The following is a 23,794-nucleotide window of genomic DNA, read 5'->3' as shown; positions in this document are numbered from 1 at the left end:
TTCTGAGAGGTCAAAGTGAGAACCAAAAAGGCCCGTGAGGTTTAGCAGTGAGAAGGCAGGTTGCTCTCCAGTGTCTGAGATCACATCATTCATTTCATTCTATTTCTACTCAAAAGATTTCCAAGGGATTGTTCTCTATCTTGTCACCAGTTTTGGGGAGTGTACTCTCTTTAGGGTCACTCTGTGTATTCCCTTGCCATACAGCTCGCAGGAAGTCTCTTTTCACTGAATTTAACCACCTGATTGTTAATGAAGATAGAGATGCACCTCTGCTGTAGCTGAATAGCTCAACAGTCTCCAAAGTTAGCTATCCAAATCTTTTCTGGACCTGGATGTTTGAATCAATCAGTACATCTGCAACTGTAATGGTTATTTTTATCTTTTGACATATCTCACCTGAATCTGAGAGCTGATGTATTTTTCTTAAACTTTTTTTTTTACTGTGAAATATTCTAGTCACGCATTTTGGTGGCTGGAAGAGTGAATTAATAGTAGTCTAATCACCCTGGAGATGCTATGCTTCTGTGAGCTGGCACTGAGGTAAGGCGGCACATCTCTGTGGGAATGACAAGTGAATGAATCTGCTCCTCATTTAACCTGCTGTTCTTTTCTCTCTCTCTGTTTTCTCTCCTAGGAAACAAATGGAAGACTGCTGCGACCCTGCCCATCTCTTTGCTATGACTAAAATGAATTCCCCTATGGGGAAGAGCATGTGGTATGACGGGGAGTTTTTATACTCATTCACCATTGACAATTCAACTTATTCTCTCTTCCCTCAGGTTAGTATAGAGTTGGTTGCCTTCAGTATGGTTTCTTAAATTTCTTGCTGTCATAGAAAAGGGATAATTGAGTTTGCCTAACTCATCAGATTGACTTTTTTTTTCTTCCTTCTCTCTTAACTTTAAATGTTTTTCTTTATATCTATCATCTGTGTGTGTGAATAAATCACATAGTGTTTTGATGCAAGGGTGGAAGCAGGATGTTATAGAGTTACAGTTTTCCTAGCCTTTCTGATTTGAGTCCTATGAGACTGAAGGAAGCAACAAATGAATGATCAGGGACTTGTGGAATTCTAGTGTTCTGAGGTTGGCTGTGGAATGACCGTGAGGATTTGTGTGATACTGGAATGTTTCCTTTGGACTGATGTTGCTCAAGGAGTGGGGACCATATGGTGAGAAGTTTGCTTCTTAGAGCTCTTGAATGTTAACCCTGTGGTTAGATTACCACTGTGAAATGGAGGAGTCGTGGATATGGATAGGAATAATTCAACTTGACCACTTTTGAAGTGGTCTAAATCAAGCTTTGCTTACTTAATATCTCTTCTTGGTTTTCTGAGCATTGAAATAAAGTGTTTCTCTAATATACATGTAGGCAGCAAGAGGGGGGAAAAGGGAAATTTTATTTTAGGGAACCCTCGTTTTGGGGAGGGGAGATCTTAGGCAAAATTGCAATTAGGGAAAAATTCAGAAATGAATCGTGGCCTCCCCAAGACCTCTTTTAGCCACCCTTGGTTTGCTCAGATGATTGTACAGAAAGAGAATTTTTGAGCCTTGGAAAGTGGGACTGAACCTTTCATGTATCTCTGTTAATAGCCCATGAGACTTTAAAGGAGGAATCCCACAAAGTTGAGGCACAGGTTCTGCCAGATCCAAAGTCACACTCTCTATAAAACAGCCATGCTGACTAGCTCATCCTTAGATATTTCAGTCTAGTTTAATGGTTTTAAAATGCAGTGATAAGGTTTTTCTTTTTAATTTTTGAAATAAGAAATAGAAGCTTTAGTTTATTGCCAGCATCTATGTGTTTTCTCTCTCTTTTTCTCTCTTTTCTTTATCTGCCTTTGGGAGGCTTCCAAGTGTCAAAGGAAATAACTAAGAGATAATATATGGAACTGAATTTTGTCTCCATCTCTTACTAACTAAATTCCTTGGATAATTACCTAAGTCGTCTGAGATTTAGCTGTCTTGTCTCCATGATGACTAGAGTAGCACTTGCCCTATTTACCTTACAGAGCTGTGGAAAAGATCAACTTAGATAATGCGTGGAAATGTCCTTTTTTTTTTTTTGACAGAGTCTCACTCACTCTGTTGCCTGGGCTTGAGTGCAGTAGCGTGATCTTGGGTCACTGTAACCTCCACCTTTCAGGTTCAAGCAGTTCTCCTGCCTCAGCCTCCTGAGTAGCTGGGATCACACAGACATGTGCCACCATACCCAGCTGTTTTGTATTTTTAGTAGAGACCATATTTTGCCATGCTGGCCAGGCTGATCTCGAACTCCGGACCTCAAGTGATCTGCTCACCTCGGCCTCCCAAAGTGCTGGGATTACAGGCGTGAGCCACCGCGCCCGACTGTAAAACATAATAAATGTACTTTATAAATACAAAGCATTATATGTTTGGTATTAATGTGCTGATTCATACTTAGTATCTTGAGGCTGAGGCATGAAAAATAGAACTGTATTGGTGAGGGTTTAGGCAAGGTACAGAAATCTCTTTAGGTACTTTTAGCAGAAAGATATTTCATATAGGGAATTTGGCATTTAAAAAAATCATTGGAAGAATGGAGAAATGGGAGCCAAAGGGTGGTTCCTAGAATTACTGAGTTCAAGAACCTACTACTGTAACTGTGGTCTAGGGACTGGGAAGCCCCAACTTGCATTGCTGTTAGCGTGGCCACAACTGCTTCCGTTAGAAATAGGGGAAAGAAGATGAGTTCCAATTCTCCTCCTCATTTCAAATCTTCCTCAAATGCTTCTAATGGAGAAATGATTTGCATCCAGGACACTAGTTGCAAAGAAGTCCAGGAAAGGCAGTTTTTAACTATCATGTTTCAGCAGGAAGCTGGAAAGAGAGTGGTACAGAGGTTAAGCAAGCCAATCCACAGGATATTCTGTGTATGAAAACTGCTACCAACTAGTTGTGGCATGAGGAAGAGATAAGGAGGCAATCTCCTTTAACTGCTCCTCACATAGAAACATTTTAAATGAAATCCAAAGTAGCTTTTTTTTTTTTTTATAGATGAGGACTTTTAGTTATACCAAATGAATTCTAACTTTGTATTAGAAAATAGATTTAAAAGGATGATTAAAGAAATATAAACTAGGCTCCTATATTATCTGTCGGTTGCAGCAATAGGGTTATAAGAAACATTTACTTTGTAAAGTGTGTGCAAATGAATTCTGTGCCTCTTTGAGCCAGTTGCAAAACCAAGGAAACATCCTTGAATAATAAAGGAAGAATACTTTTTTCTTGGGAATCAGAAGTCATTACATCATTGTGTATGGGCACAGCCATTGCAAAAGGCAGAACCAATTCAATGAGTAGATTTTTTTTAATTGCATATGTATGTATTTTCCTGCTAAGAATCTGAAATGACTAATTAATTCATAGAAATCTTGGTAAACCAGTTTGCATCACTGGAAAAAATGGTGTTTTCCCTCTGCTCTCATCCATTATTATTTCTTAGCAAAATGTTTCCAGTTTGTTATCAGCCAAAAAGGGTTGCCAGTTAATTGATATGCTTCATTTATGTTCCCAGTGGGAAGAAAATAGCGTGTGCAGATGAGGTAGAAATGCAGGTGAGTGGGCCAGGCTTAGTGTTTTTGGCATGGACAAAGCTTCACTCCTTTCCCAGAGTTTCAGTGAAATAATGCTAAGTCACTCGTTTCTAACCTCGATTCTACATCTGTACCTTTACACTTGCCCCTTAAATGCTCCGTATATGTCAGCCATCATTATCAATGTTATTCGTTTGCCTCCTTTTAAGTATTGTCTTTTTTGTTGTTGGTACAAAGATGCAGTGTAAGAAGGGAGATGCTCTGGTACGTTAGGGAATAGCAACAGATCCTATAAGGGCTGGGGCGGTGTATCCTCAGGAGGTAACTATTGAAATGTCTGTGCATTGAGATGCCACATCAAACTCCTTTTAGTTAGTTAGTTCTTTGCTATTTGAACCTTCCACAACTTTCTGTAACTTTATGTTCAAATTTATTCAATTCTGCCACATAATGCTGTGTACATAACTTCATATCTCCATATGACAGTGTTCTGTGTTCTAAAAGTCCTTATCTGCTGTCTCAGTACCATCTTGTGAGCTCTTGAGAACAAGAGGGTTTTCCCTTTTGTGCCCACTGCAGTGCTTCCCACTCAGTATAAATATTCATTCCCAACCACTCATGTCTGTCAAGGGCGTTCCTGTCTGTGTCTCACTTGGGCTGGACCCCTGCAGTGCCCTTGCTTGAACTATAGGAAACCAAGCAGGAAATTCAGAGGTAGCTGTTTCCAAAGGGCTCTATAAATGTATTTTGGTGAAATATTTGTTGAATATTATTAGGCATGAAGGACAGAATTTTTAACCTTCACAAAGGATTTTTAAAACATGGGATGTATGTCTGCGTGTTTGTATTTGAGGAGGACGGTGTGATGGTATCTGCCTTCCCACTTTGAGAATAGCTGCTCCCAATCCCCTGGGTTGGGACCAGCTCTTTCCTGCTTAGCCAGGAACTGCCCCTTTTAAGCCTGCATGGTCCAGTGTTTGCAGGAATTATTGAATGAACCCTATTTTGGCCTAAGATATATTGCCAAGGAAGAACACAAATTTCCATGGAAATGAGTGAGGGAGTAGCAGGAGTGTTAGAAACCACAACTGTGCTGATATAATCTGAAAAATATTTCCTTTTGGTATTATAAAAACACGGTTGGCTGTCCATTCTCTTACACTGTGATATAAATTACATTTCTCCTCAGCACATTCACCCAAGGCCATATGTAAAGCATCACAAAACATCATTAATGCACCCCACATAGACACTCATTTCCAGCTTCCTAGGTTGGCCGTAGGCTCCTGTCGTGTTCCACTGGGCCTGGACCTGCAGCATTCTTGGCCTGTGGGAAACCCAGCAGGACATTTTGGAGTAGTTTGTCAAAATAGCCTTGTTAAAATGAAAATACACATTTTTTTTTTCCTTCACAGTAATGTGCTTAATAGAATTCTCTGAGCTCCCGGATATCCCTGAGTCTCACAGCCATTTTTTTTTCTTTTAATAAAATTTGGATCATACTATATAATCTACAGAATTTGGTAGTTTTTTCCACTTATTCATATTATTGCAATCATTTCCCCTGATATATATCTTTTCGGCTGGAAGGAAACTAAGGGGTCTAATGTCTGGTGGGGATGGATCTTTGCTGGACTTTCATTAGGTTCTATTGTTAGGCTTCCATCTGGCTGCTTTATAACAGAAACCTGATGGGGGCAGAACCAAATATTGCTTATTTATCTCAAGCAATAAAAAATTAGAGGGTGGGTAGTTTAGGGCTCAGTGATGGCTACATAGTGTGCCATCAAGCTCCCAGACCCCTGTCTTCCTACTCAAACCTCCTTAGCTGATGGCCAAGGAACTTCGCAGTTTCGGTTCAGGATCCCAGCAAAAAGAAGGAGTAAACAGAAGAGGAAAGTTGGACAGATTCCTGCTCATGTATCATTAATCAGGACTGAGTCACATGGACGTGTCTAACTGCAAGAAAGCCTGGGAAGTTCAGTGTTCCAGCTTTAGGCAAATGCCTTGCGTTTGTCAACTATACGGGCTGCCTCAGTTTCTTCACATGTTATCTTGCTCAGCCCTTACAGCGACTCTGTGTGGCTGTTATTATTGCCTCCATTTCATAGATGAAGCTAAGACTGAGAGGGGTTAAATACCTTATTGAGGGTCCCAGAGCTGGTAGGTGGAAGGGCTGGGATGTGAAACCTGGCCTGTCTGATTTCAAAGGTGTTAGTGTTTACTCTCTGGTTTATTTCCTTAGAAGACATGGGTTCTAGTGGATTAGTTCATTCTTATCACTCAGTCACCTTGAAACTGTTTTAAGGTTTTTCACTTCTAAGAATACCCTTATAAGAAATGGAGAAATTTCATTTTTTAAATTTATTTTTATTTTATTTTATTTTGAGACAGGGTCTTGCTCTGTTTGGTAAACTAAAAGTGCAGTGGCACGATCATGGCTCACTGCAAGCTTCCACCTCCTGGGCTCAAGTGATCCTCCCGCCTCTGCCTCCCAAGTAGCTGGGATTACAGGCATGTGCTACCACACCTGGCTAATCTTTGTATTTTTTTTTTTTTTTTTGTAGAGACAAGGTTTTGTTATGTTGACCAGGCTGGTCTAGGAATGCTGGGCTCAAGTAATCCACCCATCTTGGCCTCCCAAAATGCTGGAATTGCAGGCGTGAACCACTACACCTGGCCAAGAAATTTCTTTTGCAGCTTTTTGGGAGAAAAAATAGAGTGTAGATATAGAGGTTATGGAATCCTGTACAACACCATAGTTTCCCATACAATACTCTAGTCTCTTTTTGGTTTTGAGCTCCCCGGTATCCCCTGTTGAAAAGAGAAATAAGAGCATTTACATTATTTTGAGTTTTATAAAGGGGAAACCTTGCATTGCTTCTTTGTTATAGGAATCTAGAACATGGTTCCACTACTATTGAATAATTAAGGTAATTTGCCCTGCCATTCTTGGCCTAATGCTAACACTAGAGTACCAGTTAGGGTATGCAGTCTAAAAATCTGGATCCTAAGCCTGGCCTTTCTATGATGACACTTATGATCCCAGACAAGTCATGGAACCATTTTCAGCATGAATTTTATAATTTGCACATCGGGACAAATAATACCTGGTCTTTATATTTCAGTATCATTATTATGAGTAACAAAGTTAAAATGAGATAATGGGTTTAAAAGTGCTTTGTAATGAATGCACCATAAAAACATACGATAATATTATTACTGTTATTTTCTCTCACGTAAAGTGTTTATGGACTTTAGAATTGCCTTGGCATTTGGGTAATGCCAGGAACCCATGAAGCAAAACAAAAACTAAAACACCACTAAAAAAAGGGGTGAAATCAATTTTCCAGGACAGTGGAAAGAAATAAAGATATTGAAGCTGGGATTTCGGAAAACATAAAGTAGTAACAGAGAATGTTACAGTCTTTGTTTCATTATATTTGGATAATAATTACAGTAAAGTAAAAGAGCAAGGTGAAATAAATCATTAACTTCCAGTGAATTAAGATTGTGATCTGAACAATGAATTGATATCCACTGTTATTCAAATTGCTCTGTAACTGAGAAGAGCAGGAAAATGGATCATCACTGGATGTCCAAATATCTGTTATCTTCATAGGGAAAGGAAAACAATTGATTAGAAGTGAGGTAGTGCAATGGAGTTGCTCAAAAGAATAGCTGACGGGAACTTTAAGATGTCTTGTTTTTCAAATTTAGAAATAATTGAAAATTAAGACCTTTGTTTAATGAAAATTTGCAGGTTGTCTATGGTTGAGAACAAAATGAAAAATAAAGGAATGCTCTATCTTGCCATGGTGTAGATCTTTCTAAATTACTTGACAATGTGTAAAATTTCGTACAAAGACTGATTATGGCTCAGGATTCTAGCTTCCTGGGAATAATTGAAAAGAATTCATGACACCAATTACCACTGAGTCACATCTCATCTCATAGGCCTGACGGGAGTGATAGCTTTTCTTAGGAGGTGTTACTGTTCCATATAACATTTTCTTCTTAGGTTTGGTGACATGACAGGGTGTTTCCCTGCAGAAAAACCTGGTATACCTTTATTTTTTTTTCTTTGATTAGTTTCTTAATCTTGGTTGCTCTTACAGACAAAGGTCCAAGTGTAGAAAGGAATTTGCATCCTATTTTAATTTAGTTTTGAGCATTTGTTTAGATACTAGGAAGCCTCTGTTTCATTTCTATTAATATGCTCTTTTGTACTTTTAAACTCTATTAGGAGTCACTTAAATGCATAGACATATTTGATTAACTTACAGAGAGGTATCATTTCAACCCTGAATTTTCTCTGGCTTAATTAATTTGGTCAAATAATCAAGAGGTATGACCAGGTACAGAGAACGTTTTCAGAGTGTTTGTCTATGTTCAGATCAATTCACTATCTTCCTTCTAATTCACTATCTTCCTTCCATTGATGGTCAAACATTCTTAGATCACAGGTGAGTTAGCACAACATTTTTGTAATCACTCGTGGCCTGACTAGCTCTACCCTGTTATCTTCAGTGTTCAGAACTTCTGAGTAGATTGAAGAGACCAACCCTGAAGCTTGACTTGCCCAACACAATGGGGAAAGGAGTTGGCTAGGGATAGGATAGGGAGTGAACATAGCTTTGGGGGCTAAAAGGAAGTCCAGCCAGTAGCCAGAAAGGGGTATTGCAGTTCTTACTGTGGGACACTGTTGGCAATAACCAGAAGATAATAAGGAGTAACATGATGTGCTGCTAGTATGCAGGATGCAGAGATGAAAATGGGGGTGGATGGAGCTATACCCAGAGATCCGGTTAAAACAATTGACTTCAAGTTCCCAGTCTCTACGCTGGAGATTTTGGCAACTGGCAGCTTCCAAGGGTACTGGTCAGAAGAAGGCAGAGCCTCTGACTTCTAGAGGTTTGGGAACTGATCATTTATCACAGCAGGAACACAAGTGAACAAGGTGAGCGTCCTAGCATTGGGGCCAAAATTAGGGACTGTTTTTGTAAGCAAGGCTGAAGCACAGTTACTGGAACTTGGTATGGGCTGGGAGGCAGGGACCTGGAAGGGCAGCCTGGGGTTATGTTTTGAAATGAAGTCATAAACCAAGTTACTAGAGCCATACCTCAAAGCCAGGGCCAGACCACAAGTGTAACTTGATAGTGATTCCCATAGCTTCAGGTGACCATCCCCAATCATTCCCCTAAAGGCCAAGATTCACCCACATTGCTCAGGGCTCAGTCTGAACCCCACCTGTAGGTTCAGGTGTATATAGAGTTTGAGAAGTAGCCTGGATAAATCAGTAGAATTTTTCAGACAAAAATGTTAGGTTCTTACTGTCTTCAATGTCTAGCTCTGTGGAGGCTGACAACACAGAGAGCAAAAACTAAGTGTAAGGAGAGAATTTGGGAAAATTGTTAGGTAATTAAGAAATTATATTAGCAGTTTGTCAGAAAAATAGGTAAGTGGGTAAGTGTGGTGAGCAAATTTAGGATAGATGGGCATGGGTCAACATCTGCTGATTGTAAAGGAAACAAAAGTGCTTTCTGAGGGTAAGACAACATTTTATACTCTGAAAATTATTATGCATAGGTTTTTTTCTTGCTAAGTTTTATTTTTCCTGTCTATTCAGACTCTATTCTTGAGATTTCAGAATTTTAACTCTTTGCTAAGAAAAAGAAAATAAGTGCTGAGAGAAATGCAATTGTAAATTAAATTAATTTGATAATCACTTCACCTGGGGTGTCTGCTGTTAATGAAGCACTGGCTAACAGCCCCATACACAATATGTATCATCTGATTATTTTGCTTACATTTTTCTGCTTCTAGAGTTCAATCCACTCTGATTTTATATACATCTTGGGTCTAATATACTATTCAGAGGATAGTATATTCACAAAGTATGATTAGTTCTGTAGCCATAATTTATAAATTTCCTAATTGTCTTTTCTTGTTATACTCTTACATAGTCTTTGACCATAACACCCAAGGTCAGTAAGAACTGAAGTTGCTACAGTTTGTAGGTGCTTCCAGATGCCTGACATGGAGATTGTTTGAGGATATTTTAAAATCCAAAGTTCAGTAATATTTCTGGACTCAAGAAAAAAACACAGTATTTCTACATGAACTATAAAATTTAATGTAAATGAAAAATCTACAAAATAACATCAAGGTAAGAATTAAATTTAAAGCAAGGATTTGATGCGTAGAAAATTGCCTTACACATTGATTGGACTTGTCACCTAAATAAATATGCCCTGCTGCCAGCACAACTATGCTTTCCTGAAATTTTCATGATTCTATGTAAGTAAAGTAAGTGTTCAACCACTCATTCACGAAGTACTTATTGAGCAACTACTACTGTGTGGTAGGGACTGTGCTAGTTCCTGGGGAAATAATAGTGAGCAAAAATAGACGCGGTTCTGCACCTATTGGATACTGTCCTCAGTGTTCCATAGGTTCCTTACCGTTTACATGCTCACAATTCTGTCCCTCTATCCTGCTTCTTTTCTTCTATTCCTGGTCTCAGGTAATGACACTATCATCTACTCAGTCACCTGAGCTGGACACCAGGGTCTTATGTTTGAATTTCACTGTCCAAATCCAAGTTTATTTCTTAAATATCTCCTGAATCAATCCCCTCTTTTCTTACCTCACTGCCGTTGGGTTAGGTCAAGATTTATCATCTGTTATCTATACTAATGCAAGAACTTTCAAAAAAGTTTCATAGACGGGTGCAGTGGCTCATGCCCATAATCCCAGCACTTTAGGAGACTGAGGTGGGCAGATCATTTGAGGTTTGGAGTTTGAGACCAGCCTGGCCAACATGATGAAACCTTGTCTCTACTAAAAATACAAAAATTAGCTGGGCGTGGTGGCAGGCACCTGTAATCCCTGCTATTCAGGAGGCTGGGGCAGGTGAATTGCTTGAACCCAGGAGGCAGAGGTTGCAGTGAGCCAAAATCACACCACTGCACTTCAGCCTGGGCAACAGAGTGAGACTCCGTCTCAAAAAAAAAAAAAAAAAGTTCACTATTATGAATTTGCCTTCCTATGACACCCTCCACCCTCTGCCAATTTTGTTGTTATAAAATGTAAACTGGTGTGTGTGACATCTCTTAAGTCACTCTTCACTACTTGCCATGCAGATGAGCAAGTGGCTAAATGGCAGACTCACCAAGTCGGCTGGAGCGGCATTCACGGAGAAAACTCATGAAGGACAAGGAGCAGCTAGTAGATATGCTGTTGCATTTTATTATTAAAAATAAGGAAATTCTACCCTCTAAGAAAGGGAACCTGAAACTACACTGGGCTTTGTAGTTCTGTAATTAGGGATGCACCAACCATTCCCCTGGGGCGATTGAGAGACTGAGATATAACATACTTACTAAGATAGGGCAGAACCCTGGCTTTGGCCTCTTTTATCAACTTAGTGTTTGTAGGGAATGGAAAGCCAGTGTAGCTATGATGGGTGACTCAGGTACAAATCTTGCAGATACAGTTGAATGACATAGATGGCCAGAAATGGTGGCCTTTTTTTTTTCCATTTTATTTTATTTTATTTTGTCATGTGTTCAACAGCATCTCTTTTTCTCTCTCTCTCTCCTCTCCCTGGCAGGTCACAGATATAAATTAAAAATAAAATCTACAAGAAAAATAATTTATAAAAGCACTCCCAGGCTCACACCTTCTATCCCTATTGCTCAGTTACGAATACCCCAACTGGCAGTCAGTGCTTTCCCCCCTCCACTTCACTCCTGCTTGTCTGGGGAAGACAGTAGTCCAGAGCCGGGCAGGGGTGGGGGCGGCAGTGGCAAACAGTTAAAAATAAAGACATTGTGGTCCTGGAACCATCTGGCCACCTTGGCACTTCCATGTCTGCCTCTCCCAGGCAGACCTCCAGGAGCTTGTGCTCAGCTGGGGCTGTGGAGAAGCTGCCCATGGCTGAGAGCTTGTGTGTTTGGGGGGTGCTCTCAGCCCCTGTCACTTGCACTTCTCCATCTTCTAGAAAGAAACCCAAAGAAGAAAGCAGACGACAACCTCGGGACAGAGGAGAAAAATCCTGAGTGTTCACACAGTTACATGGAGTCTTTATGGCAAAGAGGACATTTAGCTGCTTTGAATATTAGGGCATCTCCTTTTTACTCAACACAAGCATTCTAGACTCTACAAGTGAAACAGGGCACAAGCCCTAAAAAAATCAAAGCGCATGAAATTCTAAGAGGACTAGTTTTTTTGTTGTTGCTGGGTTGTGTAACGTTTTGTGTTTTCCCAGTGACAAGCCCAGTCGTTAGTAGGCAGAGGCCCGAGGGAAGGATCACTCCCCAGTGTTGTGCTGAATCCTGCCTGGAGGCTGCTGCACTAGATCCTCCCTCCATATCATTCCCCTGACTCACAGCAGTACTGGAATAGGAAGGCTGCAGGCCCAGTTCCCGGAGCACTGCCAGCACCTCACCCCAGCTACAGAAGAGCTCAGGCAGCAGGTGAGGGGTGGGGAACACAAATGGGATTTATTGCATCAGCTTATGGTTGCAGAAGAGCTAGTCTCTTCCTTGGCTTGCTGAGAGTAGTGGGAATCCAAGCCTTGCTACTGATCAGGATTGAGGGCCTTGGGCGCTGAGCCCCATCTGGTTTCCATGCAGCTCTACAGGAGGCCACGTCTTTTTCCTGTTGACAGGGGATCAATCTTGAGCAGGTTTATCCTTCCTGGTTACAACCTGTATGATAAAGTTCAAATCCCTTAGAGTGTCACACAAGGTCTTCACGATATGAACTCTCTGAGAATGTCAGCTAATATAAGCATATAAGCTTACCAATTGCCATCCATCTGCTTCCTCCAGCTCCTCATTGCTTTTTTTTTTGAGACGGAGTCTCACTCTGTCATCCAGGCTGGAGTGCAGTGGTGTGACCTCTGCTCACTGTAACCTCTGCCCCCGGGGCTCAAGTGATTCTCCTGCCTCAGCCTCTGAGTAGCTGGGACTACAGGCATGCACCACCATGCCTGGCTAATTTTTGTATTTCTCGTAGAGATGGGGTTTCACCATGTTGGCCAGGCTGGTCTTGAACTCCTGACCTCAAGTGATACGCCCCCCCCTTGGCCTCTCAAATTGCTGGGATTACAGGCGTGAGCCACCATGCCCGGCCCCAGCCCCTCATTACTTTTTACTTTTACTAAGTGACTTGCATTTCCCAGAACAATTCGTTTTTTCGTTTTGTCTTCACATTTGTACATGTTGTTCCTTCTGCCCAAAATGCCCTTCCTATCCTTATCTGATGAATTCTTGTTTATTTTTCAAGATCCAGCCAAAGCATCATTTCTGCAAACCTTCCCAGTTCCCTCTCCCAAGTCTCAACCACCCGGCAATGTTGATGAAAAATCTATTTTCTCCCCCCCAAATTTGTATATATCTCTCTTAATACAATTGAATAACAATCATTGTATAACAATTCAATAACTGAATTGTCAACATTGTTATTGAATAACAATTACTGGCTCACATGCTTTCTGCTGACCACACTGTGAGCCCTTTGAAGGCAGCACATAGACAGGGTCTGGCACATAACACAGCAGGTGGTAAATTAAAATGTACTGAATGAATGATGAAACGGATGGCTGCTTTTCCCAAAACCTTTGCACCCACATGGCATCAAGTTACGTCAACCTAGGTCAGTCCAGGCAACAGAGATGGAAGAAGGAAAGGTCCTGGATGCTCACGATAGAGCGTGGCGTGTGTGACGGTGTGTGGACAGTCACCCTCCAAGTGTGCAAGACTTCATCCTAATCTTGAAATAACAAGATCATACAATTTAAAAGTCAAGCCACAATATTGGTTCTGGGCATGTGGTTATTTTGTTTTTATTTCTTTTTGCTATTCTTATTCTCTGTTAAGACATATATTATTCTTAAGAAATTGTTATTGGATGGAGCTGATGGACATTTTGATACTTGTGAAGATAATTTCTTTTTCTCACATCCACTTCTTATTTTCTCTCATTGTCTTTACCATCTCATTTCAAATGACAATGGCCTCTTGCCTAGAATTCTGCAAAAGTTATCTTCTGGGCTTTTTGTATCTAATCTGGCCTCTTCTCCAGTCCATTACCACACTGTAGCTTGAGTTAGCTTTTTAAAATGCAAATCAGATCATGCCATCATTTTGCTTAAAACCCTTGATTGTCTTCCCATTGATTTTTAGGATAAAGATAAACCCCTTAAGGCCTGATCTCTTCCTGTGGCTCCAGCATCAGTTTCCACAATGTTCCCTCTCATCCTCATACCTTGCTTTACTGGCCTTCTTTCATATCCTCACAAACACTGTGCTCTCTTCTTCTGTAGAGGTTTTCCACACACTATGCATTTTCCTGGAAGACTGTTGCTTCCTCTTACCTAATTAACTTACATTGATCCCTTACATCTTGTTTGAGAACCATTTCCTGGGGAGGAGGGGGCTGGTCCCCAGAGCACCAGGTACCTTTCATTTGCAACTTCATATTCAATTGTATAAGTATTTGATTGAAGTTGCCTTCTCTCACCAGCTGGGAACCTCCCCAGGGATCGTGTTTAATTCTGGACAATAGGGAGTTATGTATCTCAGTTTGTAGCATAGTGCTTGGGACATGGTAGAGATTCAATAAATTTTAGTGGAATGAATGAATGAATGAATGAGTTCAGCTGCTTGGGTTTGGTGGATACTATCACCAAGTGTATCCTGGTGTACCTAGAGCCTATGTTTTGGTATAAATATAAAGAGACTTGGAGTTCATTAATAGAGAGTGGAGGGGAAAATCCTCGCATTGGAAGCAGTCAACATAATGATGAGGGATTTTTTTGCTCGTTAGCTCGGCTAGGTCTGGGTTCTTGTCTCATGACCAGGAAGAAGTAGGCACACAGAAACTTGAAGAGTGAGCAAGGAGGGGAGTTTCACTGAATGATGAAACAGCTTTTAGCAGGGGTGGTCTGCCTACCCAAAGGCAGTAAAGTTCTCAATATGGCTGAAGCTGGGGCTCTTTATGGGCTCAGAATAGGTAGTTTGTATTGATTGGTTTGTGAGTATGCAAAAAGGTCAAAGCAAAGATGCCACTCAAAGGTGGACATGACAGTGTAGAAAGCCAATTAGGAAAGTGTAGGTATATGAAAAATAGGTGAACGGTGGGGATCAATCAGAGGAAAGTGTGCCAAACGGGCAGGTGGGGTCTCAATCCAGTCTGAGGATTTAACTTGTAGCTTGGCTTTCTGGCTTTAAACTGTCTGCAACTTGGAGGTGGGGTTTCGCCAGGACCTACCCCTATCTATCTAGGCATTTGTCTGCCTCCTGTCATTATCAGTAAGAAACCTCAGAATAACTGTCCCAGACTGAAGCCTTTAGGGCTAACTGTGAAGATAGGCAAAGAGGGTGACCCCGAGCCCTTTTGTTACCATGTCACCCTTGTGTCATTAGATAATACAAGTCTCAGGTGTTGCAATGAAATCAATCTTAAAGGACACCATAGTGGAGAAATTGCTGCTCTTTTTGAAGATGTAAAAATCACAGTCAGAGATGTCAGCTCAGTCAGTCTCTGCCTTCTCCCCAACCAGAACTAAATGGCAGAGTGCAGTGACAGAGCAAAAAGCTGAACTGGTTCCGAGGTCTCTTCCCTGCCAGGAGCTGGCATCTCCAGACTCTCAGCTCCTGTGTTGGGGCCTTGGTGCTCTTCAGTCTTTTAGCCATCAAATATTCTTGTACCAATTTTCCCACAAAGCGAATGACTGGGATTTGTATTTTAAAACCATAGCTATTATAATACCGGTATCTTTGAAATTGACATACTGTCTCCCTGTTAGTTTTCAATTTATCTTGGCCCAGCTGCTGGAGGAAAATACTTTTTAGTCTTTGTAGCGCCGTGGAGCCAATATGTTTAGGAAACAAGCCAGTCAATATAGTTCCCAAACAACCTCTTACCAGAGACAGTAATAATTTTTTAACCCCTTGAACTCTAAACAAGAAAATGGTTTCATCCAGATTATGAACACTAAACCTTGGTTGGTGTGGGCAGTTTGAACAATCATCCTTCGAGTTGAAAACTTTTTGACTGTCCTTGGAATTAGTAAAGGACATACATTAAGTAATCCCCTAGGACTTCTTTTTCAGCTTGTAATTACATTTCAAGGAAATGGCCCTGTAAAACAAGTAGCAAAGTGCTCTCTGCAATATTCGAAAGTAAGACCATAGCAGGTCAAAAATTGAAAAGTAAATTATAGTCATTCACTTAAAACGTTCACTTAAGGCATTTTGTAATTTCATCGGTGACCTTTTATTGCATCATGAACAAATAGGGGCAAGAAAGGATTTAGAAGATAAAGATTTGGGCTTAGGAAAATAAGCATTCAGTGGTAAGGATTTATATATAAGATGTAAGATAGATCAAGTAAGGGCCAGGAAACCTTTGGGGAAAAAGGCAAAGTGTTATCATATGAATAAAAATAATGGTAATAAAATGTCATAGATTATGTCATGTCTTTAAAAAGAGAGTACCTGAAGGAAATATAAATTTCATGTTTTAGGTTATGTCATACCATGGGGATCTTGATATATAGAAATTTCCTTGCACTTTTGCAGATGGTTGAGAGATCTAAGAACAGTGGAGGGATGCAGAGAACAAGGGGACAGGAAAGGCTGGTGTAGGACACAGAATATCAGAATGACTGCATGGAGTAGGGAAGCCACCAGAGCAATGTGATGACTGGCGCTCTCGTATTTTACAGCTATTAATAGCTCATATTGACTGAATGATTTCTAAGTTCCAGACCTGGCACTTTTTATAATTATCATTTTATATAATTCTTTCAATAACTGTAGAGGTAATTTCTTACGCTTCCCTTCACCCCATTTTATAGATGAGGAAGCTGAGGCTAAGAAAGGTTCAGTACCCATCACAAAGTACATTGGAAGTGGCAGAATCCTCTGATGCTATAATTGTGTAAATAACCATTTTATTCTCCATGACCTGGTCACTTAGAAGATGACAGAGGAATGATTTAGATATGTTATGTATATTCATGTAGAGTTTATATATGCTATTGTTCCATCTGTCTGTGAAGTTTTCCTCAATTAAGTTGTGCTTGAAAAGCATTGAGGATTAAATTGGCTAACCTCGAACTTTCTGTTGCCAGTGCTTCCTGTGGGCTTGGCATTCTGTTTAGTACACTTATAAGAAAGTCATTCCAGCCTTGAAACTCATCCTGTTAATGCAGATGTTTTCTTACTGAGTCAGTTAATGGATATGTGGGCCAAAAGGTTCATCAAAGCCACTGCTGATGAAACAACCAAAGCTTCATTTTCTTGAGGCTTCTGTTGGAAAGAAAAAGGAAATCTATGTGCCTGTGGGAACTGCAGACATAAACTACCTACCTCATGTAAAAGGCTGCCACGATTGCAAGTGACATGGTAGATGCAAGTATGGGCAAATACATAGGAAAAAAGGCACAATGAACTTTTAAGTATATTTCCACTTACTAATTATGAATCTGTGACCACCTGTACAAATAAAGCAATTAATGTCAACTGTTTACGACGCCTACAAAAGTTTCCTCTTTTAAAATTTCAATTTTCTTTTTGTTCCTGTTTCTAAAATTTGTGTAAATTTATGGGGTACAAGTATAATTTTGTTGCATGGATATACTGCCTAGCAGTGAAGTCAGGGCTTTTAGTGTATCCATCACCAGAATCACGTACAGCATCCTCATTAAATAATTTCTCATTATCCAGCCCCCTTTCACCCCTTTACCTTTCTGAGTCTCCATTGTCTATCATTCCACACTCTAGGTTCACGTAAAAGTTTCTTATTTGAAATAGATTGTATCTATTTAGAGGAAAAATTATATTGGACATATTTTTCTTTTAATTCAGTATTTTAATTTTAAATTGGAAATAATAAGTAAGTTAATTTAAATAAATTAACTAAATTCCCCAAAATGTGACACTTTAAAGAAAGTGCATAGGAAACATTAATGAAACGCAAACGTATTAGAGAAAACCTACCAAAGAGTAGGTTGGTTGTATTTTCTCAATTTGATTCAATTTTGTGGCTACACTCCACAACTATAGTTTGTTGAAGACTAACTATGTGCTAGACTCTTTGCTAAATGTTTTGCATGCATTATCTGATAATCCCAACATATGATGCTGATATTATTGTCTCCATTTTACATGTAGAAATTGAGGCTGAGCCAAGAGTGTCCTGCCTGGGATTTCCCAGCTAGACACTGGTTTCATGCTGTGATTCCAAGTCAAGATTCAAACTGAGACCTGTTGAAGCTAACATCTGCAAATTTAGCCCTTTAAACTGCATTGCATTTCCTTTCAAATTAAGTAATATGCTACAAAATGATTACAACCTAATGAAGTCTCTCTCCTGATATGTCTGAAATACCTATAATAGTGTATAAGAAGATTCCCATTTTGTTTTCCTTGGAAACGGATGGACACTTACTCAGTTGCTAATTTCTATAATGTGGTCCAAATTCCATATTTAAGGATTTATCTTAAAGAATTAACTGTACAACTGCTCCAGGCTATATGTATCAGATAAGTAACAGCAGGAGGACCTCTATGTGGAATGGGTTAGTGATGGTGAACTTGTTAAAAGAGGGTTCTGTCTCTTCAAGACCCCTTTTATGTGAGGTGTTTTACATACAATTAAGCAAACTTTATTGTCCATATAAAAGAAGAGAATACAAGGGGCTGATGCTCCCCTTTCTCCGCTACCTTCTTAGCTCTGCCACAATTCAAAGATGTTTATAACAGTATTGTTTATCATAGTGAAAAAATGGGAATAACCTAAAATATTCAACATTAAGGGATTGGTTAAATTACGAATCACCTCTACAGTTAAATACCATGTTGATATTAAAATCATGATGGAAAGGTATCCATAATATCTTGTTAAATAAACATACACATTACAATAGTATTCATATGGGATCATCTGATCCCATTTTGGTTAGAAAACAAGCCATTTAGGATGGGAAGTCCACCCAACAGAGGGCTGAGAAATCACTGCAGGTAATATAAAAATATTACTTAATGTTATTTTGAAAAGAAGCAAGGGAGACTTTTAGAAACTTTTGGACTTCTTTTTGTCAGTTAGAATCCTGAATTTTTCACTAACTGCCTTATAAAAAAAAAAAAAAAACCCTGTATTTCATTTAAATCTGGCATGGAGAAAAGAGTCTTTCCCAATCTTTGGCTAAAATTCCCCAAAGCATGTATTTTCCTACTGTTTCTTTTGGAATAATTTAAGATATGCACTCTTCTCTAACTGCCTACTCTTGGAATAAATTTATTTATTAAGTCTGCTAGGGCCTTGCCTGGGTCTGTAGTAGGATATGCAAATTGGCTACCAGTTAAGACAAATCTGGCCTTCAAATTTTGGCTTTACTTTAAAAAAAAATCATTTGAACTATATGCCAACTTTTAAAAATGAGGAGCTTTTACATTAACACCTGGATTTTTAGTATCACTTGGAAAAAAATCAGAATATCTGGCAGTCCTGGCTCCCATGCCCATGAGTAGGGCATGAGCAGCTCCTTATCCTGTTGCTTTGATGATACGATTTCGGTTTGGCTGTGTGCCCACCCAACTCCCATCTTGAATTGTAGTTCCCATAATCCCCACATGTAAGGGAGGGACCAGGTGGAAGGTAATTTAATCATGGGGGCGGTTACCCTCATGCTGTTCTCATGATAGTGAGTGAGTTCTCACGAGATCTGATAGGTTTATAACGGGCTTCCCCCATCCCCTCGACTTCGCTCTGCACTTCTCCTCGCTGCTGCCACATGAGAAAGGATGTGTTTGCTTCCCCTTCTGCCGTGATTGTTTCCTGAGGCCTCCCCCGCCATGCTGAACTGTGAGTCAGTTAAACCTCTTTCTTTATAAATTACCCACTCTCAGGTATGTCTTTATTAGTAGTGTGAAAACAGACTAATACATTTGGCCGTGTGCCCTTTGTTTGCCACAGTCTCTAGCACTTCCTATTGCCTTCCTTCCACTCGTTTATGTTACCTGCTTGAATTGTGTAGGCATTTCATTTTGCACCTCTGGTGTGCTAGACTTTAAAATAACCTAAAAAGCTCATCTGTGGATCATTTAGCAATTTCCTTAACCTTTCTGTCAGTGGTCTGAAAAAGGGAACAGGTTTGCTCCATTTGCTTAGATAGATTCTTGGCATTTCTCCAGAAAGTCTGGGGATGGATTAAATCAATTAATTAATGAAAACATCTGTGTACCTATGTGGTAGGCTCTGGAGACACTAAGAGTTACAAAGACGTGGTTTATACCCTTGAGGGGCTTATTCTGTGTTGTGGAAGACGGGTGTACACAACAGTAGCTAGTCAAGGGTTACCCAGTGCTAAGGGCCTAGAATGTCTGCTTAGTGAGACTGATGGTAAGTGCAGTAGGTGTTTCTGTGGGAATGGGCAGGATGTACATGCCAATCCTAGAAGATGACATAGGTCAGGGAAGGTTCTAGGGAAGGAAGACCTCAGGTCATATCTGACAGTTGGCAGATAGAGTGGGTCACAAACATCACTGTGCATGTGAATTATATCGTGTAGGGCAACTTCAGATTCCTAAGCTCTACACAGAGATCCTATTTCTAGAGGGCTGAAGTGGACCAAGAATATGCACCTTTAATATGAAAAAAGGGTAGAAGATAAGCCAAGCAGGTCAGGAGAAATAAGTAAAGGTAGGAATGTGTGAAGGTAATTTAAAGGCTGCAAAACTCAGCTGATTGGATGCTTGTATGCGGAGTTCCTGGGAGATAATTAAGGGAGGAATACTGGGAAGAGAGGGATGCTCTGGAAATCACTTATTTTCCTTTTTATCAGTAAGAAAGGATGGCAGATACATTTTATTAAATTGGGGAAATAAAGCATCAGCAGCAGCCAGTTATTCCCAAAAAGAATATTCTCTGCTTGGTTTATTTATCTTTTAATGGAATAAAATAGTTATATATGAGACAATCAATCATGGACATGCTTTTTTAAAAATGCAAATAATAGTTAATTAGCAGGCAATTGATCCTGGTCCTGATAGTTCAGGTGCCTAATCAGTTAAATTGGATTAACAGTTTAGCAGTCTGCTGCATTACTTACTAAGTAATTGCACACTATTTATAGTTGAAAACAAAATGGATGCCCTAATTGATACCACCTTTTAGTGTGGCAAATACTGAACTGAAGCTCACAGTTTCTGACCCAGCATCTCATACAGTGACTGGTATATGCTTAGTTGGCACTCAATAAATACTTGCCAAATGTTCTTAACTGAAACTTGCTTGGTATTTGTAGTTCTTCATTTCTGAAAAAATGGAGTTGGATTTTATTCATGGTTTTCTACACCATCAAATTCCTTGGGGTGTCTAACTGTCACTTCCAGAAATAGAGAGACCAAGAAATTGGGGAAGGGTGCCCACTTTACCTCATCTTCTCTTTTGTGTATATGTGTGTGTGTGTGTGTGTGTGTGTATATATATATACTTTTGTGTATGTGTGTGTGTGAGAGTACGTATACACACATTTTTTCAAGAGACAGGGTCTCACTCTGTCACCCAGGCTGGAATGCAGCGGCACAATCATAGCTCACTGCAGCCTTCAACTCCTAGGTTCAAGAGATCCTCCCACCTCAGCCTCCCGAGTAGCTGGGACTACATGTCCATGCCATGATGCTAGGCTAATTAAAAAATATATATTTTTAGTAGAGAAAGAGTTTTACTAGGCTGGTCTCAAACTCCTGGCCTCAAGCAATCCTCCCACCTCAGCCTTCTGAAGTTCTGGGATTACAGATATGAGCCACCATGCCTGGCCTATATATAATATGTATTTTTAAATAGGGGTTTTCTGGTATAGCCTTGTCTGAGAAACAATAAAGGCTTCCATTTTGAAGCAAAGAAAATAACAGTAGCAACACTAATAAGTTTAGAAGTCTCTGAAGTATTGAATAAATGATTTGTTTCAATTCCACGTGTATTTACTGGCCACTGTGCACAGCTTTAATACATAATCTCATGACTCATGGGGCATAAATGAATTCCAGTGTGCCTCTTGTCTGCTTGAGTTTTTTTTAGCATTCCTTGCACTTGTAGGGAATTTTATTGGACACTATACCTGCAGACCCTTCATAGATCTTAAGGTTGAAAAATAATTTGGAAGGCAGGTAATAGAGTAGAGAAAGTAAGGAGAAGGGATGAGGGTGAGTCATTGAAGCAGCTTTAACAGAGGTAGGGAGACAAGAAATTCAGGCTGTGTCTGAGGAAACACAGGTACGTAAAATGGTGTGGAGGGAATATTGGGTGTATGCATAGATAACCAGCTGGTAGAAAAGAATGAACAGGAAGTTTAGGGTGTTGAGAGGTCCTAGGTGGGTGCTTCAATGAAGATCCCAAATGTTTTTGTCTGTGGGCAAGGGAAAACATGGAACTTTTTTTTTTTTAATTAGAAAAGTGATTTGCGTTAGCTTTTGTTTTAGAAGAATTAGGATATGAGAGTGAAGGATTGATGATGGGCAAGAACTAGAGGCCAATTTATAGCATTAAGCCGTTTTAAACAATAGTTACAACGAGAGTGGAAAGAGGAGAACAGAAGAGCCTCTGCAGAGGGAGGTGTTAGGTAGATATTAAGAGAGAGGTGAGCAAAAATGGCTCTGAGATTTCTAGCCTGTGTTGCTGAGAAAATGTTGATCTCTTAAAGATAAAAATAACAATTATTCATCATTTACCTTGTGCCAGACATGAGTCATTTAATTCTCACAACAACTGTAAGAAGTCAGTACTATTGTTACAAGTGAGACGACTAAGGCCCTAAGGTTAAATAACTTGCCAATGGTCGTAGAGGAACATTAAAACCAGGGACTGGATGCAGGCAGGCGGGCTACAAGATGATGCTCATCAACACGAAGATGTGCTTTCTGTATTCGGAGAAAATGAGTCTCTCAGTGGTATTTCCAATGAGGGGACTGCAAATATGACATCTAGCAATGGCATGAAGCTTAGTTCTTCCTGCTGCTGCTTCTTTCGTTTTCTGCTCCACTACTAAGATGATTGGCCTTACCTTTGAAATGTTGGGCATGCCCTTCATATTTCCTTCCCTTTCCATCATGAAAAGAAAACAGTTTTGAGGACTTTTAAAATGTGGTCAACCTCTGCCCTAAAGTATAGACACAGTCTTTGTCACCTTATGGTTCAGAAACAACATCAGTAAAAAATTTCAATTCATTGGGACTTGACTATGAAATGTTTAGTAAAGCTGCTGCATGGCACATGAACTGATGCCACATGAGTTGTGTCCAGAATAACAGATCATATGTGAAACATAGAAAACACTCTTTGGAATGTTTTTCTGTTACTTTTTATAATGGATTAAGAAATTTTAAAAGGCAAATAGCACCCACTGTATAAATATTCACATCATTCAATTTCCAAAGAAGCATCCTATGTAGAAAGCATAACACTGAAGTTGTCCTTTTTAAAATCACAATTTTATTAATAGAATGGGGAATACAAATCTTAGCAGCAGCTTTCTGGAAATTTGTTTTCATATAATTGAAGAACAGTTAAAAGTCCTTGAATGGCAGGAAACTACAAATATTCTATAATTAGCATGTACAAATATATATCTTCAGGGAAAATTTTGTGTAATGTTTTTTAAAGGGTTTAATAATTAAGTATCTATAATGAGAAGGTTTTTTTCTCTGAAATAAGTGAACTAATTACCAGATATTTTCATCATAAAATGCTTACGTATGCAAAGTAAGAAAACAACTGAAATTTTAATTTGGACTTCCAAGGGGCTAGTTAAATGACTGAAAAAGCCAATACGTGTTAGTTTACTTACCGGAAAGAACCAAAGCTGCTTTTGATTTGGCTGCATCTTGTCATTATTGTGTTTGTTTAGCTGGGCACCGTGGTCGCTAGGAATTCACTTGTGGGAAGTTGCCAGTCCTTAGTTGAAGTAATAAAGTGACTGGGGTACAGGGATAAAGAGATGTTCATGTGAGCAGTATTGTTGGAGAGTTGGGGGCTTGATTGGTGCACTGGTTAGAATGTAATTAGGTCCTGGAGCAGGGCAGTGCAATTAAATATGTTAAGGAGGGCATAATTAGGTGGGAGGCTGAATGATGTAATTACATTCATAAGAGGGGGGCTATAATTAAATGTGAGGCAGGGGTGTGTATTTAGATGCCTAAGTTGAGGATATAATTAACATAT

At 39.7% G+C, this 23,794-nt stretch overlaps 1 protein-coding gene across 2 annotated transcripts in view; it reads left to right on the top strand.

The window, feature by feature from the left end:
• Nucleotides 1-23,794, top strand: part of ST8SIA1 (ST8 alpha-N-acetyl-neuraminide alpha-2,8-sialyltransferase 1) — a 139,291-nt gene that overhangs the window by 47,214 nt on the left and 68,283 nt on the right. For both annotated transcript variants that reach the window (XM_054445464.2, XM_063672505.1), the window contains exon 2: nucleotides 635-779. In XM_054445464.2, the coding sequence (XP_054301439.1) occupies nucleotides 635-779 (145 nt within the window). The remainder of the gene's footprint in view (nucleotides 1-634; nucleotides 780-23,794) is intronic.

This window comes from Pongo pygmaeus, chromosome 10, assembly GCF_028885625.2.
Source record: "Pongo pygmaeus isolate AG05252 chromosome 10, NHGRI_mPonPyg2-v2.0_pri, whole genome shotgun sequence".
Lineage (NCBI taxonomy): Eukaryota > Metazoa > Chordata > Mammalia > Primates > Hominidae > Pongo > Pongo pygmaeus.
This window is presented reverse-complemented; position numbering and strand designations above follow the sequence as displayed.